At 46.4% G+C, this 17,189-nt stretch overlaps 1 protein-coding gene across 3 annotated transcripts in view; it reads left to right on the plus strand.

Moving 5' to 3' along the window:
• VASH2 (vasohibin 2) overlaps nucleotides 1–16,915 on the plus strand; it is a 45,630-nt gene extending 28,715 nt beyond the window's left edge. Inside the window, exons 9-10 of one of the 3 annotated variants that reach the window (XM_075530200.1) lie at nucleotides 255–365; nucleotides 13,916–16,914. In XM_075530200.1, the coding sequence (XP_075386315.1) occupies nucleotides 255–365; nucleotides 13,916–13,988 (184 nt within the window). In that variant the 3' untranslated portion in view covers nucleotides 13,989–16,914. Of the gene's footprint in view, nucleotides 1–254; nucleotides 366–13,915 lie in introns of all 3 variants that reach the window. The other 2 variants (XM_075530210.1, XM_075530207.1) reach the window with 2 other exon arrangements.
• Nucleotides 16,916–17,189: the final 274 nt, after the last annotated feature.

Raw genomic sequence — 17,189 nt, forward strand, 5'->3', positions numbered from 1 at the left:
CCTGTGGATAATTCCACCTGAGCAGACTCGGTGAGACCGTGGTTCACTGGAGTGGCAGGACCCTTGCCATTTGTCTTCGGTCTTCCCGGTGTTTCGAGGTCGGGTGGGAACTCATGATGGCAAATGGTCCGACTTCTGAGAGACAGGGCTAGGCAGGAGACCTGGAGGAGGGGGAAGGCAGGAGAAATGGAGACAATGAGAGAGAAATGAAGATTTGTGAGACCTAGAGCACCAAGCCCCTCCTTCCTCCCCAGATGCCTGCTTCCGCCATTGCGTCCGACTAGAACCCAGGACTCCCTGGCTCCTGGAGAAAAGCAACTACTCAGCTTCTGCCCAGGGCTTTCAGCAAGCCTGTTTTTCTCCAGGTAATCTAGCTTCGGGCAAAGAAGTGAGAAAGTGACCCCTCTTAATGCTGATTTTGACCTAACAACCCCCCAAAGTCTGGGAATCCTACAAGATGGTCAAGACAAGGAAAGGTTTGGTGACTCGGTCAGTGTGTCACCATTTCAGCATTACGTAAAGCCATCGAGTCATTTCTAAGTGTGTTGGGTGCCGTCATGAATCTCAGAAGTGGCCTCATGGGTGGCAAATGACTGAAATAGGAAGTGGTCCATCAGCTGTGGGCCTCCATCCTCTGGGTTTACATCATTCTAGTGCCTTTGTATTGCCTTCCACCCCCTCCCTTCATCTGGGGCTATTTCCAGCCCTGAATTCCTCTCCATTTTTGCACTTGTCTAAATAATCTTTCTAAAAAAGAGGATCAGTGTCATTGGGTTGACAAAAGGGAGTTAGCTGAGGGGGAGGTCAGGCAGCAACAACTGCCATAGTATCAACTTGAGACAGACTCTCACGAGGGAGAGGGGACTTTCCCTCCCACTCCACACATGAGGCCTTTCTATCCTCTGCCTCCCTGGAGTGCTAAAAGCATCGCCCACACACAGCCAGCAAGTTTTGTGTTTTCCCCACTGTGGTTCTTAGAGACAGAAATTTGAAGGTTGAGACCCCAAGTATAGAACAGCTTCTGTGGATTTAAACCAACTCCTTCCTAACTCTGGACCTCAGTGTATTTTAGGCTCTCCACTGAAGAGAATTCATGGTGATTCTCCACTAGGGCCAAGGCAGCCCTCTAGGGGAGGAAGGTTAGAGTTTTTGGGGTTTTTTTAACCATTGTATCCGGGGATCTTACAACTCTTGTTACAAACCGTACATCAATTGTATCCAACACATTCATACATATATTCCATTGTTCTTTTCTGGACATTTACTTTCCATTGAGACCTCTTTTTTCCCCTCCCCCCCCCAACCCTCATGGCCACTTGATAGATTATAGATTGTTAATTATTTTCAAATCTCACTCCAACCGACATCTCCCTTCCCTTCTGGTTTCTATTGTTCTTCCCCCTGACTAGGGGTGTGTGGTTATGTGCCATTCATTGCGATTGGTGCCCCCTCCCTCCCCACCTCTCCCCGCCTTCCTCCTGCCCTTTTGGTATCACTATTCCCATTGTTCCTGGGTTCCATGTGTTGTGAGTGTTATCTCTTGCCTATACCTAGTACATACTCCCGTCTAGTCTAGATTGGGAGGCCACACTGAGGTCATGATAGCGGAGGGTGAAGAGGCCTCCAGGGATCAGAGGTATATTGCATGACCCATTAGTGCTCTACTGCACCCTGATTGACTCACCCCCTCCCTGCGACCTCTCTGTGGGGAGATGTTCCATTGTTTATAGATGAGCTTTGGGTCTCCGCTCCAACTCCTCTCCATTCTCATCAATGCATGTTTGTTTGTTGGTTTACTGTTTGTTGTGAATCTTCTGATGCCCATTGCCCAGTCTCAACACCTCATGATCACACTGGCTGGTGTACTTCTTCCATGTGGGCTTGTTGCTTCGCTGTTGGATGGCTGCTTGTTGAACTCCAAGCCTTTAAGACCCCAGACACTATATCTTTTAATAGCCGGGCACCATCCTCTGTCTTCACTACATCTGCTTATGCACCCATTTTTGTCTTCAGCAATCGTGTGGGGAGTGGGAGTGAGCATCACAGAATTCCAATTTGTTAGAACAGAGTGTTCTCGTATTGAGGGAAGTATGAGCCGAGGCCCAAAGCCTGTCTGCAGCTTCAGTGCATTGCCTTATAAATATATGTACATAGGCCAATATCACTATTGTATGGATTAATATAGTTGCATAAGTGCACACCTCTGTTAATCTCCTCATCTATGCCTTTGCTTCCTAGAGCTTGCCTGTTTCCTTTTGCCTCCTCCTGCCCCTCTATCACATTTTCCCTTCTTCCACCTCTTAGTGCTCCCTCTCCACTAGCTTGGTGTTGCTCTAGTACTCACAGGATCTCTACCCTCTCCTGGATGCTGGTTCTGCTTCCCTAGTTGTTCCCCTGTCCATGACACTATCCACTCACCACACCCTTCTCCCCACCTCCTTCTCCCCCTCTAGAGGAAGGTCAGAGTTTTGGTTATCAAAGTCATAGAGGGTGCTCCCACTAGGGTCCGGAAGCCAAAGATAGTCAATGTCCCCAAAGGCTCAGGCGTGTTCACGTAATAAAGAACTGTTCCACCTAAAATGCCAACAGGATACCATTTCCTGTTGAACATGTAGATCAAAGGTTCTGTAGACGAACCCTGATCACAAGAAGGATAGGTGCCGAACAGAATTTAAAAAACCTCATGAAATCCAGGCTTCCAAACCCAGCGTGGAAGGATGAACTCCCAACAAGGCTGTCCTGAGATCATCTTTAAACTTTCAACCAAAACCATCCGTGTAAAGCAAACAAGAGTTGAGTGTAATGGGTAAAGAATGTCTGCTTTGAGCATGGTGTGCTTCTAAAGAACTGCCTGTATCGGATCAAATTAACAAGAGCAACTCGAAAGGTGGGGCAGGCAGTTGGCAGGCAGTGAGTTCGTATTCGTGGAGGAAGAAGGACTTAGCAAAAGAGGGTGAGATTGGTTGCACCACTTAAAGGATGTGCTCTGTGCTGCTGTGTTGTATGTGTCAAAATCGTTGGCAGTGTCTTGCTAGGTGTGTTTGCAGCAGTTAACAAAAGAACAAAATAAATGGTCTCTTTTCAAGCGGGCAGAGAGTGCTGTGGAGCGCATTCCTACTCGGACACGTGTGGAGTTACCATGGGGTCAGGATCAACCCACCTTGGCCAAACAGTAAGACACAAGCTCATGGCGCCTAACGTGGAGCACGGTTGGATCATAAGATACGGGCTAGTCCACACAGGAGCAGAAGGCTAGAGTACAGCGAAGACTCACTGTAGAACCAACCAACATCAAAATAAAAGGCCACCATGTGTCCGTCCCCCCAACCCCACACACGTCCCGGGAGCGCAGCTCTCCTGGCAGGTTCTTTCATCTCTGACAGTCTGGTGGCCTTGATTTGCTGCGTCTGACCTCAGCCTGGCGGGCAGGGATGTGAGGACAGTGGGTTGCTGCCTGCGTGAGCAGGAAAGCCCATTGGAATGACCGTATGGAACATTTTTCTAAACTCAAGTCAGAGTCCCTGCGGACTCATGCGACCCTTGTCTTCCCTCCTTTGGCTCCTTCGCCCCACTGCTTCTCCTTGCCTCTTTGGCTGCTGAGGCTCCTTCCGTATCCTGCCTCGTGGCTTTCCTTCCTCGTCATGTTTCTCCATGGCAGCTCCAGGGGACTTTGCTCTCCCTCCTAGAGCCCTCAGGCTTGCAGAGAGAGGTCCGTCGCCCTGCCTTAAGATAAAGAAGTCTGTGAGCCTGCGAGCCACAGTGGCAGGTGGGATTCCTGCTGCCTTCTGTCATGAAGGATTGTCGAGAGCCAGGCGCCTGATTGAGTGCGGGGCCCCAAGCACCCCAAACCCAGCCAGCTGTTGTTGGTTGAATTCCAGCCCATGGCAACACCAGGTGTTACCGGTCAGACCGGAAGGTGCGCCACATCCTCAGGGAAATCAGAGACAGTGCTTTGGTTCCGGGCGCACTCACACTAAAGAGACTTAGAATGGGGCCTCAACGCAATTACTCCTTAGACCTCAGGTGGGGTGGGAGCCAGGGGAGCCCCAGGTGGAAACGCGGATGAGGAAGGAAGCGAAGGAAACAAAAAATACGAGCAAGAAGAAGGAAGACTATGGAGAGAAAAGTAAAACCCTCCAAGGTAGTAGGGGATGTCTCCCCAGAAGCCCGGGCAAGGTCCAGGTTCCACCCAGATGGAAACTGGAGCTTTAGTTCCCCCATGGAATTACATATCATCTGGGGTGGCAGCTCTATCCAGTAGTGGAATTCTCGCCGTCCTTATAAGGAACTTGGGTCTGATTCGTGGACATCACACCTCACCCACAGCCACCACCCACCCATCCATGTCAGTGGAAGCTTGTGTGTTTCCACAGAGTGTCCAGACTAAGAGGGACTAGGAAGAAAGGCCTGTCAGAAGTCAGCCAGTGAAAACACAGTCTTGGTAGGCAACTGATCATGAGAATGGGTGTCCCGTTTTGCGGCATTTTCTATGAGTCGGGGGCTGGTCCCACAGTAGCTGACATTAACAGGGTGTCCGGAGATGCTTGAAGAACCCAATAGAGATGGTCAGCCTTATCTGAAATGACTGGCTCAGGCAAAATTAGTGATCTGACCCTTGTAGGTGGCCAGGCAGGGGCCGAGTTCCCAGAGCAGAGGGCTTCTCAGCAGCAGAAAGGAGGGCTGTGCCTCTCCATCTGGAGCCAGAGCCTCCTGCCTGGAAAAGATCCTAAGGGAAGGGCAAAAGGCTGGGGATTCTCTCCAGAGCTGAGTCTCTCCGGCCAAGGCCTGTCTGTTTGCATAACATTAGCTGTCTGCCCTGCCGCTGGTGCCTACAGCCCTGAGAAGTGAGGAATGAGGAGCAGGGAGGGCCTTGAATGAGGATGGGGTGATCCAACCACCCCATCACAATGCTCCTTCCTGCAGGCCACACGGCCTCTAGCAACCCAGCTAGGCCGCCCCATCATAAAGCAGGCCTGACCTTGAGTCTAGGTAGCCACTGTCCCCCCACCGCCTTCATTCTGCCCCAGGCCCTTCACCGTGGGGGCTGAGAGGTCAGTGTTAGGGACCTCCCTGCCCGCCCTCCACCCTCCAGAGCTGTGACTTGAGGGGAGGCAGTAGCAAGAAGTCCGAGTGGCTGGCTGCTGGCTGGGATTCTCTATTGTGTGGGCGCACCTTGGACAATCCTCTTGGGCAGGTGGGGCAGGTCCTTAAAGTGCCCCACTGTGTGGAAGAGGGGCAAGAGGCGAATGCCCTCCCTCCAGCCCCCCAAGCTGCCATCACTCTGGTACTGAACCTAGTGGCTTCCTGGATGCCAACCTCCAGCCTCAGCCTTGAGGGAGGCCCCCTCAGAGTGTGAAAGACTCAGTAGGACACCTGGCACACTCCCCACACTGTAGTCACTCAAGCTTCTTGCTCCTGTCTCCTCTGAAGCCACAGCTCTGGAGGCCCTGCCAGGTCCCAGCTCATAGTGGCTCCGTGTACAACAGGCATGCGCAGCACGATGGTGCCATCAGAGCCTGCTGTGATAGACACGGGGTCCGTTCATCTCCGGGAGGGGCTTCCTCTTTCTCAGATAGCAGTGGCAACTAGTAGGCGCCATACAGTCGCTTCTGTATGGACCCCGCACCCCACTGCTCCCCACCCTGCCTTCCCCTCTGGGCAGCCCGACGGCTCCCCGAATGCGGACCAGTTAGGCACAGTCAAGGGGAGTCTAGGGCCAGGCCTGAGGCTTTTCCCCTAGATGCATTTGTGTGAGGACAGGGGGGCCAGGCTCCTCCATGTGGGTGGGGCTCAAAGGCCAGAGTGAGTTCAAAGAAATCCTCAGTAATGTCTGGTCCTCCTCTTCCCCCCACAGAGGGCCACCCGAGAGCTTTCCAAAAGGAAACTCTTTGATGTCCCCCCTTGCTGGCACTGGGGAGGGGTTGGAAGAATACACTGTTCTGGATCTGGTGAGAGGTTCTGGGCAAGTGCGAGCCCAGCTGAGTCATCCTCTGCATGCTTGTGTTTCTTAAAAATAACCCCCTTTTGTCATGTCCTAATTATAGCAGGGGAGCACCGGGAGGAGGCTCCGCACACAGAGGTGCCCCCAGCTCTGGCAAGGCCTGAGCGGGATTTCTGCTGGCAGTGTCCTCAGCCAGGTGGCATGCAGAGTTTCCATCTGACTTTCCCTCCTAGGATTAACCTATTCCCTCTACCATGTTTTGAGTACCTAAGACAAGCAGAGGAGGCAGGAAAGACCTAGCATAGAAGTAGATTGAACTTCATACTTTGGGCTGTGCCAGGGTAAAGGTCTCTCTTGTCCAGAAACAAACAAACAAAAAAACCCATAAAGAAACAAACTTCCTGTTTTCCAATTCTAAGTAAATGTCACAGTACCTTGAATTTCCAGCTTAGGATGTTGTCTCTGTCCAAATGAAAATACTTGACAAAGGTAATGTGAAAAACCCTATCCACCATTTACACATTAGTGAGAATGAAAGTTTACTAAGAGGTACTATTCAACAGTGGGGATTTATAGATGGATTTGCTTGGTCCCTGTTGTCCAGCTGTCTACAAGGGTTATACATCAATAGGATTCTCGAACAGATCTATGAGAAGGTGCAGTAGAAAACAGGGCAACAAGCAATGGACTCTAGGTGGAGTCAGAAAACAGCTCATGGATGATGTGGCCCCGGGGTTGGACCTGGAAGCAGGACAAGTAGAGAGAACAGCAGAAGCCAAGGTGAGGAGGCAGGCCTATCTGTGGGCATGCCCTCAGATGCTTAAGAGGCTGTTTTAGTTGGATGGAAATGGGGGGATAGTTTTCATCATGGTTAAGGGCATGGGCTCTAAATTAGATTTGTCTGCATGAGTTTTTGCTTATCTGCTTGCTAGCCATGTCCTAACTCTCAGGGCCTTCATGTCCTCCCCTGTACAAGTAATCCCATTATCGACCCATCCAGCTGTGGTGAGGAACAATGCATCTATGTGAACTTCTTTGAAGAGCTGCTGCTTACTAAGGGCTATGTATACCATCCTCATGGACATCCTGTTCGGTGAAGTGGAGGGGCAGCAGAAAAGAGGAAGGCCCTCCACGAGATGGGTTGCCATAGCGACTGCAACCATGGGCTCAGACACAGGTACAAAGGTGAGGATGGGGCAGGACCAGGCAGTGTTTCCTTCTGTTGTGCAAACGGTCACCATGGGTCAGAACCGACTCAATGGAACCTGACAACAACTACAGAATATCCTACGACCGCTGGAAGCATAGTGATTACTCATTGGGCTGTGATCTGCAAGGGCAGCAGTTCAAACCCACCAGATAGATGTTCCGTGGGAAAAAGATGGGGCTTTCTACCCACTTAAAGTTATAGTCTCGGAAACTCATTGGGGCAATTCTATCCTGTCCTATTCAGGGTCGTGTTCTATCCAGGGTCATGGTGAGTCGGCCTCGACTCAATGGCAGCGAGTTTGTGTTTGCTTATAATACCCTGTTACCTGGAGAGAGTAGGGAGATTGGTAGAGTTGCTAAGGAGATTTTGAGAAGCAAAGAGGCCAAAGGCCTCAAGTTGCATCTCATGTATTTTAATGGGTGCCAATCAGTACACAGGTGGCAGTAGAAGGGGGAGCTTTGGGAGCACACAGCCATGTGAAGTGTGGAGATTCTGTTCCTCAGCACTGAGAGCTCCCACGTGAAGGATTCAGGCCAAAGGCCAAAGAGCTTCTCCGTGGGGGACCCAGGACTGTGGCAAGCTAGAAGGGGCCTGTTGAAGTCCACGTTGCAGGAGTGGGTCCAGAGGCTTTGTCCTCACCTGCTCCTTCCCTGTACTGGGTCCTGGCCGCCTTCCCAGCAGATGCTGTTTCCTGGTCACAGAACCGAGGGTGAGAAAATAGCTCAGTGCAGATGTGTCCTAACACTTCAGAGAAACAACTGCAAGCTAGGGCCTTGCTGGCATTATTCTCATGTAAGGAAGGTGTGTTCGTCTGGGTAGACTAGAGAAACAAATCATAAACACACATATGTGTGTAAGAAAGAGCTTTATATACAAGAGCAACTGAATATTGAGAAAATGTCCCAGCCCAGATCAAGTCCATAAGTCTGATATTAGCTCATATGTCTGATACCAATCTATAAAGTCCTCTTCACATGAAACACATGCGATGATGCCGAATGCAGGAAGATCACAGGTCAGTGGGTAGAAAGTCTTGTGGATCCAGTTACATTGTAACCATCTTAGTGCTGGCAGGGGGCTCCACGTGACTTCTTCAGCGCCAGGGCTCTAGCGAAGCACCATGTGTCTTGTCAGCTGCAATGTCTCCCAGGGAGTGAACGTGTGTCCTGCCTCCAGTGAGCTATTTATCTGCTTCATGTCTCCAAAGGAGGTCATCAAGCTGACACCTGATTGACAGGCTAAACTCTACCCCTTCACTCTCAAGTCTCAAATTGACAACAGATTATGTAACTACCACAGAAGGCAAGGAACAGACAGCTATGATTAGGTGTAGAGGATAGTGGCCGCCCAGGAAGAAAGCATGTACTAGAAAAGTAAGATTCAGAAACCAGGCCTGCCGGGGAGGGGATGGAGGTGCCATTCGCCCAGACACTCATTGCTGGGCCCTGCAAGAATCATGGGACAAAGAATTCTTGTGAAGTACACCAAAACTGACAAACAGCCCAAACCAGTTGCTGTTGTTTGTGTTGCATTGATTCCAACTCCTGGCCACTCTGTGTGACTTTGGGGAAGTAGACTGCCAGGTTGTTTTTTTAAGAAACCTTTATTATTATTGTTGTTGATGTTAGGTGTCACCGAGTTGATTCCGACTCATAGCAACCCTATATGCAACAGAACAGAACACTTCCCAGTCCCGTGCCATCCTCACAATTGCTAGGTTTGAGGCCAGAGTTGTAGCCGCGATGTCAGTCCTTCCCCTTCCCCTGTCCCTCTACGTCACCAAGCATGATGTCTTTATCTAGGGATTGTCCCCTCCTAATAACATATTCAAAGTACATGAGGTGAAGTCTTGCCACCTTGGCTTCTAAGGACCACTCCAGCTGTACTTTTTCCAAGACAAATTTGTTTGTTGTTCTAGCAGTGTTTAGGACTTGCAGTATTCTCTGCCAACATCATAATCCAAGTGTCTTCATGAAACATTTTTACTATGTCTCTCTTATGCATTATCCACCTTTCATATGCAGACGGAGCAACTGAAAATAACTATGACTTGGGTCAGGCACACGGTTTAGTTCTCGCAGTGAGCTCCTTGCTCTTCAGCACTTTAAGGTCTTGTGTGGCAGACTTGCCCACTGTAAACCAGCGTTTGGTTTCTTGACTGCTGCTTCCATGAGCATTGGTTGTGGATGCAAGTAAATTGAAATCCTTGACAACTTCAGTCTCTTCTCCATTTATCACGATGTTGCCTATGGGTCCAGGTGTGAGGATTTGGGTGGTCTTTCCATCCACACTGAAGGCTGCAATCCTTGATCTTCATCAGCAAATGATTCAAGTTCTCCTCCCTCTCAGCAAGCAAGGTCGTGTCATCCGCATGTCAAAGGTTGTTAATAAGCCTTCCTCCAATCTTGATGCTCATTTCTTCTGCATATAGGCCAGCTTCTCAGATGACTGGCTCTGCATACAGATTAAATAAGTATGGTAAGAGGCTACAATCCTGACACAGCTTTCCTGCTTTTAAGCCATGCAGAATTTCCTTGTGCTTTTCTCACAACCGCTTTTGGATCCATGTTCAAGTGCCAAGTGAGCACGGTGAAGAGAGTCCCCATTGCCATGTCGCCCTAAAGTCTGCTATCATTCACAGTTGAATGCGTTTTCACCGTCAATAACACGAACGGAAGCATCTTTCTAGTGTTCTCTGCTTTAGGTCCAGATCCGTTTGATGCTAGCAATGACCTCTCTCTCACCGAATCCTCCTCTTCATCCACTTCGTTTCCAGTGGCTCTGCCACTCGACTGCTGCAACTGTTTTTGAATGATGTTCAGAAATATTTGACCTGCATGTGATATTCATGCTATTGTTCGATCATCTCATTCTGTGGTACGTTTCTTTGGAATGGGCACAAATATCTCTCTTTTAAGGTTGGCTGGCTAGGTAAGCTGCCTTCCAAATTTCTTGGCATAAATGAGTGAGTGCTTCCAGTGCTTCAGTCACTTGTTGAAATCTTTCAGTGCCTCCATCGAGTCCATGTTGACTCATAGCGAGCAATCCTACAGGGCAGGGTCGCACTGCAACTCCTTCTGAGAGTGGAAAGCTTTGTCTCTCGCCTGTGGAGCCGCTGGTGGGTTCACACTGCTGACCCTGCGGGTAGCCTAATTACTGGACCACCAGGCAGGGCTACCTCTCGACTCCCAAAATCTTGCTTTTCACTAAGGACTTCCATCGGCTTGTGCTTTGCTCTCAGTACAACTGGTTCTTGATCATATGCTGCCTCTTAAAATGGTTAAACAGTGACCAGTCCTTTTGGGAACTGCAATTGTACAGTCTCTCCATCTACTTTTGATGCTTCCTGCATGGGTCCGTATTTTGCCCAGAGGATATTTCAACTCAACACTTGAAAACTTTTAAAGGTCTTATAGCTGAAAACAGGGATGGGGAACCTTTTATTTTTTTCTGCCAAGGTCCAGTTGGATCTTGATAACATCATTCGCAGTCCATACTAGTCAAACACTTAATTAACTCACCCCTAATGTGATGGCTAAAACTGCTTCTCTGAGGTGAACTGTGTGACATTAGCTGGCACTGATGTTGAGATAGGCTGAGCATGTTGTCCTCGTCAGTCTCTAACTCCAAGTCTTTGCACATGCCATTATAATATTCCACCAGGTGCCTCTGCAGGCTCCAACTGCCAGTCTTTCACGTAGCAGTTGGATGATCTTCCAAGACAATTCAGAGCTCTAAAGAGCCACCAGGCATAGGTCATACATAGCGGTTAGTAAATAAGGAGTCTGTCACTTAGAAGTGACTGCTGAGTGGAATTGTAGAGAACTTGCTAGAAATATTCTCTCCTTGTGCCTTGTTCTTCGAAGAGCCCTGGTGGTTAAGCTGCTAACAGAAATATTGTTGGTTTAAATCTACCAGCAGCTCCTCAGGAGTAAAGACCTGGTGGTCTGCTCTTGGGAAGATGACAGATTGGAATCTCTATGGGGAAGTTCTCCGTGGTCCTGACAGGGTCGCTACAAGTCAGAATAACTGACATACAATAAACACTAATTTCTTGCTCAGGCTGACCAAACATCCCCTGCGCTAGGATCACGCCTTTACTAGCGTCATCTTTGTGGGCTCATGCCAGCAAATGGTATCAGTTAGGATCAGGCCATCATGCTTGGTAGAGTATGGAGGCCTCTAAAAATAGGGACACCCTTGACAAGATGGATGGGCTTTCTATACTTCAAAAGGTGTACAGTTTTGGAAACACACAGGGCTATTTCCACTTTGTCACAGAAGTCTGGAATCAATTTGATGGCAGTGAGTTTGGTTTGTCTGTTTGATGCCTAGGTTAAGAAACAAAACAAAGTAAGGGGTAAAGGGAGAGTAGATCGTAAAAGTCAACTAACAGATCAAAACCACATCAAAACCAAACTCACTGCTACTGATCCCATAGGACAGAGTAGAAATGCTCCTGTGAGTTTCCAAAACAGTAACTCTTTACGGGAGTAGAAAGTTCCATCTTTCTCCCATGGAGTGGCTGGAGGTTTCACACTGCTGACCTTGCATTGAACAGCCCAACTTGTAACCATTATGGCACCAAGACTCCTTCTGCTGCACACAGATAATTTTAAGGTCAGCCCAAAAGAAATATATAGTACAATCATAATTTATATTTTGTAAAAGCACAGAGTGTCAGGGAATAGATTTACCTCAAACTACATTTGCCTAAAATTTAGGGGGGAAGTCCCAAATTAGCTTAGTTGAGCAGATAACTTCTCTACAAAAAGGAGACTTCATTTGAGGCTTTATGGCAAAAAGAACGGGATACATATGGATTCTTTAAACTCGATGGTCTGCAAGAACCCCAGGGTGTCCACTTAGTGAGCTGAAGGTTAGGGTAGTCATGTGAACCCCCAAAAAAACATTGCTCCATTAGTCACCATCCAGGTGTGCCCCTCAGGACCGTAGAGAGTGGCTCCAGTTAAAGGGACTAACTGAGCATCCAGGGCATGGATGCGCTGGACAGATACCATCACTCTGTGGGCCAGGAGCCTGGAGGGCTTGGGTAAAGCATGCCGGTGTGGACAAGTAAGGAAGTGTTGGGACTTCTGCCAGCAGTTGGTTAGCATCATCTGTGCGTCTTAAGTGCTGTGAGAACAGACACACAGTACCAAGCATGATTCTGGATTCTAGAAATTTAGTCTAAGTACAAAAGCAGGGCAGGTAAGTGAGCCCCGTACAAAAGAGACAATTCAGGATAATGCAAGTCACTTTAGGAGGGTGGAGTAACAAGTCAGGGAAGGTTTCCTGACCACTTTGAATGATAACCTTTCAGATGGGATGGTCACAGACTACTGATGCCCACTCTTCCCATTTCTGAAAGTGTGTATGTGTGTGTGTACTATCAAAGCCTCATATTTCTCCCGCAGAGTGTGTAGTGGGTTTAAACCACTGACCTCGTGGTTAGTATGGTTTTGCGAAAGGTGGTGGAATTTGTTGCCAAAAGCCCCTAAGGTCCTTCCCCTGGTAGAAGCTAGTTATTGACGTCTAGTTCTATCATCATTGAATCAGTTGGACCACTTCATGCCAGGGAAAATCCACTTGCTAAGAGGAAATCTTTAAAAGTTCAAGACCAAGAAACATTCCAACAGTCGTGCCTCCACTTTGAACTTTTATTTTTAATACTTAAGAACAAAGCTCATGTGTGGCCTCAAACTGTCTTTGATCTTGTCGAAGTGGCCACAGGTGAAACATTGGGTTAGAATTCACTAAAAACATGAAACAACTGCTAACCACCCAGTCAGCAGTTTGAAACCATCAGCCGCTTCCGTGGGAAAGGACAAGGCTTTTTCCTCCGGTAAACAGTTTGGGTCGCCCAGGGGCAGCTCTATCCTGCCCTTTAGGGCCACTGCGGGTTGGAACTGACTCAGTGGAAGTAAGAAACTTGGTTTACAATCTTGGTATCTCTTAATCAAAGAATGCTAGAAGCAGCATAATAAAAAATGTAATTATTGTAAGGTAAATTGTGAGCCTAGACATAGTTTGATATTGGGAAGCCATTTAGAAATGCCATTACTAAAGAAATGATGAGCTCTGAAAGATTATTTCACAGTTTGAAGTGTTTTCTTACATATCTGCTTCACATAGCTTCTCAGGTGTAGGTGTGTTTATATTGGCAAGAGCTATATAAGGCATGTTTTTAGGGTAGGAAAATATTTTCTACTGAAATGATTTTTCATGTTGTTAAGCATTTTTCAGATCAATTCTTAAAGATCCACTCTGATTTGATACATTCAAGGCGGTTACACTAACCTCTTATCGAAGATAACTGGGAATCTTGCACTAGGAAACTGGGTGGCATGTAGTTCCTGGCCTACCCCCAGGACACAAGTCCTATGGAAAGCCAGTGTCTGGGGAGGAATTGGCTCAAGACTTAGTTTTACAGGATAGGTGGCCTTTATGTCTCTTTTAGACCCTTGAAAGGTTTATAAATACTGGGTTTCAAAGTTAATTTTGTGACCAAATTCAGACTTGAAGTTGTACAAGCTCCGTTAGCTAATTGCAGAATTCTTTAAATTCTACATGGAACTCTTGGCTAAAGTGCTCCTTACAAACTTCTAAAGGTAGGCTTCAGAACAAGAAGTCCAGTTGGGGAGCGCAAGGCTACTCAGGGGACCAAGTGTCAGACGGGTTAGGAAAACCATCATGGCCCTAGAAAATGCTCATTCCTCTCGCCTGACCCACCCTCTCCCCACTGCCCTTGTCCTCACCCGTAGGCCTGCGCTGCCTGAGAAGAAGGGGGCGGACCTCAGCACTCTGAATGAAGTGGGCTATCAAATCCGAATCTAGCTCTCCCCCCGGAGGAGAGCGTCTGTGGTGCTTCTCTGTGCTTTACCAGCATCTTCACCAGGAATGGCAGCGATTTCTTCAGAGCGTGTGGATCTTATTTTCAGGAGTCACCTGGAAATGAACAGGTGATAACAATTAACCTTACAAAATTCACCAAGGGGCCACCATGAAAACACTCAAGAAGCACACCCCACTGGGGTCCGATTGCCCCCTCAAGATCCGCAGGCTGACCTTAGAGCGGCAGCATTGTACTTCCCCGTCTGCCTGTTTTCTTTTCCTACTTTTGAACGTTCTCACGCCTCACCAGTAGCCAATGTTCATGAAGCCCTCTCCCCCGCTTTGGGGACAGTAAGGTAACTCAACCAGTATTAATGTCTTTTTCAGCAATAACAGAAGATGGGTGGGTTCTTTTTAAGCAGTCAATATTACCTCAGCATCTTGACATCAGATATGCAAACCTAATGGTGTTTTCGTTTTCTAAGATTCTATTTGTATTGTCTCCCCAGAATTCCTCATGGAGATCTCCACAAGTTGGGAGTTGGCACCCCCGCCCCCTCCCCCCTCTTTTCCTGGTGCACACACATAGGAGACTTGGTGTTTTATGCAAGGGTTTTAATAAAAAGCACTGAAATTTTCCTGGCAATAAGGGAAACCATTTTCAGGATCTTAGAGTTACTTCCTTCTTAATCTTTCTAAAGCATTCACCAACAGCAGGTTTTTGTCCTTTCCAAACAAAAATAAAATAAAACTTTAAAGACCACGTTTAGAAGCTAATGTATGTTCTGTCACTAACATTGAAACTTTGCAGATTCCAACAAAAGGCGCAAGAGGTCAGGCACTGCCGCACAGGCTTACCAGTGTTGTGATCGCCCCTGGCAATACCCCCTCAGACAGCGGAGACCAGGAGGCAGTCAGCAGGTTTGGGGAACCAGATAGGCGTGCGGTTCACATTTCCCCTGACGTTTAAACTCTTTGAGGCACACTTTGATCCTGAGGACTCACTGCTAAGAGATGTTTTCTAATGTCTTATATTAAGACCAAATGTGACAATGTGTTGTTTTTTTCTCTCAGTACCTTGCCTTTTAGGTACCACTTCATAACTTTTAGGAACAAATAGTGGAAAATACAATGAATTAAAGAATCAGAACTTTTTTTAATGGAAAACTCTTCCGGTCCAGTGTTACACCTTATAGTGTGATGTGATTAATCCAGGAAGCACAGTATCCATATCTGGCCTGCATTTGCTAGTTACAGTGTAACTTCTGTTGGCTGGCCATGCAGAGTAACTCTGTAACAGCATACACTGTCTGTGTGTTACCGAGCATACAGCTACTTCATTTGTTTCATTTTAGTAACCATGTCAACTGTTGAGACCAAGAGGCATGTTAAGTAAAGTTCCTTGGTTGACAAAGTTATTTCAGTCTCATTGCTTCTTTATGGTTTTGTTTGACCCAGGCAGTTATAGCAAGGGTATGTGAAAAGCCTAACAAGTGAAAAACTAGTTCATTGAAGATTCATTAACAACAGCCTCTGCTGGTGACCTTGAAACACTTAAGGCCTTTAGCCTTGTGCATTTAGCCCTAGAAATCAATGGCATTAATGGTAAGTACCCTGTTCTTTTAAAAAGAAGGAAGTCTAACATCCTTTTCACAAATAGAACTGAGCTTGTGTACACCTCACTTATGTTAAAACGAAGTACACGTTAAAAATCTTGATCTTACTTTCTGCAAGACTCTATCATCTGTTGGTACAACTAAAAATGAGTTCCCATTGTCTGCCTTCACAAGACAAACCCAGAGATGCCACATGCACTTAGACGTAACGCATAGTCCGTAAATCATTTCGTTCTCATTCTAAAATGATTGAGTCATCTTCTGTGTAGATAAATGCCTTGTTTATCAATCTGAAGCTTTATTATATCCAGCAAGGAGACTACTTTGCAGCCATATTAAGAACTTGGAATCGGACTGGCTATATGTTACTTAAATCTTGTTCCTTCTAAAATGTAGGATGTCAAGAGTAGTTGTACAGCTGTTTCCCTTAAAAAAGGAAAGATAGATTAGGAATAAAAACTGTTTCTGGTGTGCTGATATGTAAGCCTTAAAACTCAGCTGGCTTCATGATCCACTTAGACACCTAACTTCTTCCATGATCATTTCTTGACTTTAAAATTCATTTCCTAATGCAAAGGTTAATCGTAGAAATGTCAAAATTCATTTAAAATGCTCTTCATTGTCTATTTTGATTTCCTACAGAATGTTAATTTTTAAAAAGCTAAAGGAAAGGTACCAAACCTATAAATTCTAGTGCATTTGATTAAAGAACTATTTAGACAAAAACCAAAATGAGCTATTTTACTCCCCCAAATATTGATTTTTTTAAAGACTATCATTGAAGAGAGAAAACTGAAGCTGATTTGAAATATACTTTTAAATAAGTTAAAAATGCAAGAGAAATTTATGCTTAAGCTATTATGGCAATATATGCAAAGTTTAAATGATTGACAAAAACCTGGATTTTAGACTGTGTTGTGCTGTTTTGAGTACACTTTATTTCAGAAAGTGGTATTTAGTATTTTCTATATACTGAAATCATGAGCATTTCACTTTTTCTAAGTCAATTATTTCATAAGGTTTTATTACTAGATATTGGTAAATAGAACTTTGGGAATTTTACTTCAGTATTATTAAACTTGAGGTTTTTGTAACCTATAGTTTTATGTACAATCTTGTACAGTTTTTTTGACACACAATTCTTTATTTGTTTACTCTCTCGGACTCTGTCCCAGCCAGTACATTTTTTTTTTTTTGTTAAATCTTTAAGAAAAACTGTGATTGTTTTAGTGGTATTTTTCTAAGTAAATGAAAACTTGTACAATGGTATTTTAGAGAACGTCACATACGTGCATGTTTCAAGTTAATGTTTTTCTCTTTGCTTGTATGTTTATATACAGCATGGACTTTAATAAAATCATCTTGAAGCTTACTATCCATTTGTTTTTCTTCTAAAAGTGTCCCCTGGTGTGCGTTTTCCCTCGTCCTCCCATTACACACTTGCTTCAGTAAACCAATCTATTATTCTCTCACCACACTGGTCTCCCTTCACAATTTTCAGATTCCGTATTAAACATCAGGAGCCCTGGTGGCATAGCGGTTTCACACTGGGCTGCTAACTGTAAGGTCAGCAGCTCGAAACCAGTAG

Source organism: Tenrec ecaudatus, chromosome 1 (assembly GCF_050624435.1).
Source record: "Tenrec ecaudatus isolate mTenEca1 chromosome 1, mTenEca1.hap1, whole genome shotgun sequence".
Classification (NCBI taxonomy): Eukaryota; Metazoa; Chordata; class Mammalia; order Afrosoricida; family Tenrecidae; genus Tenrec; species Tenrec ecaudatus.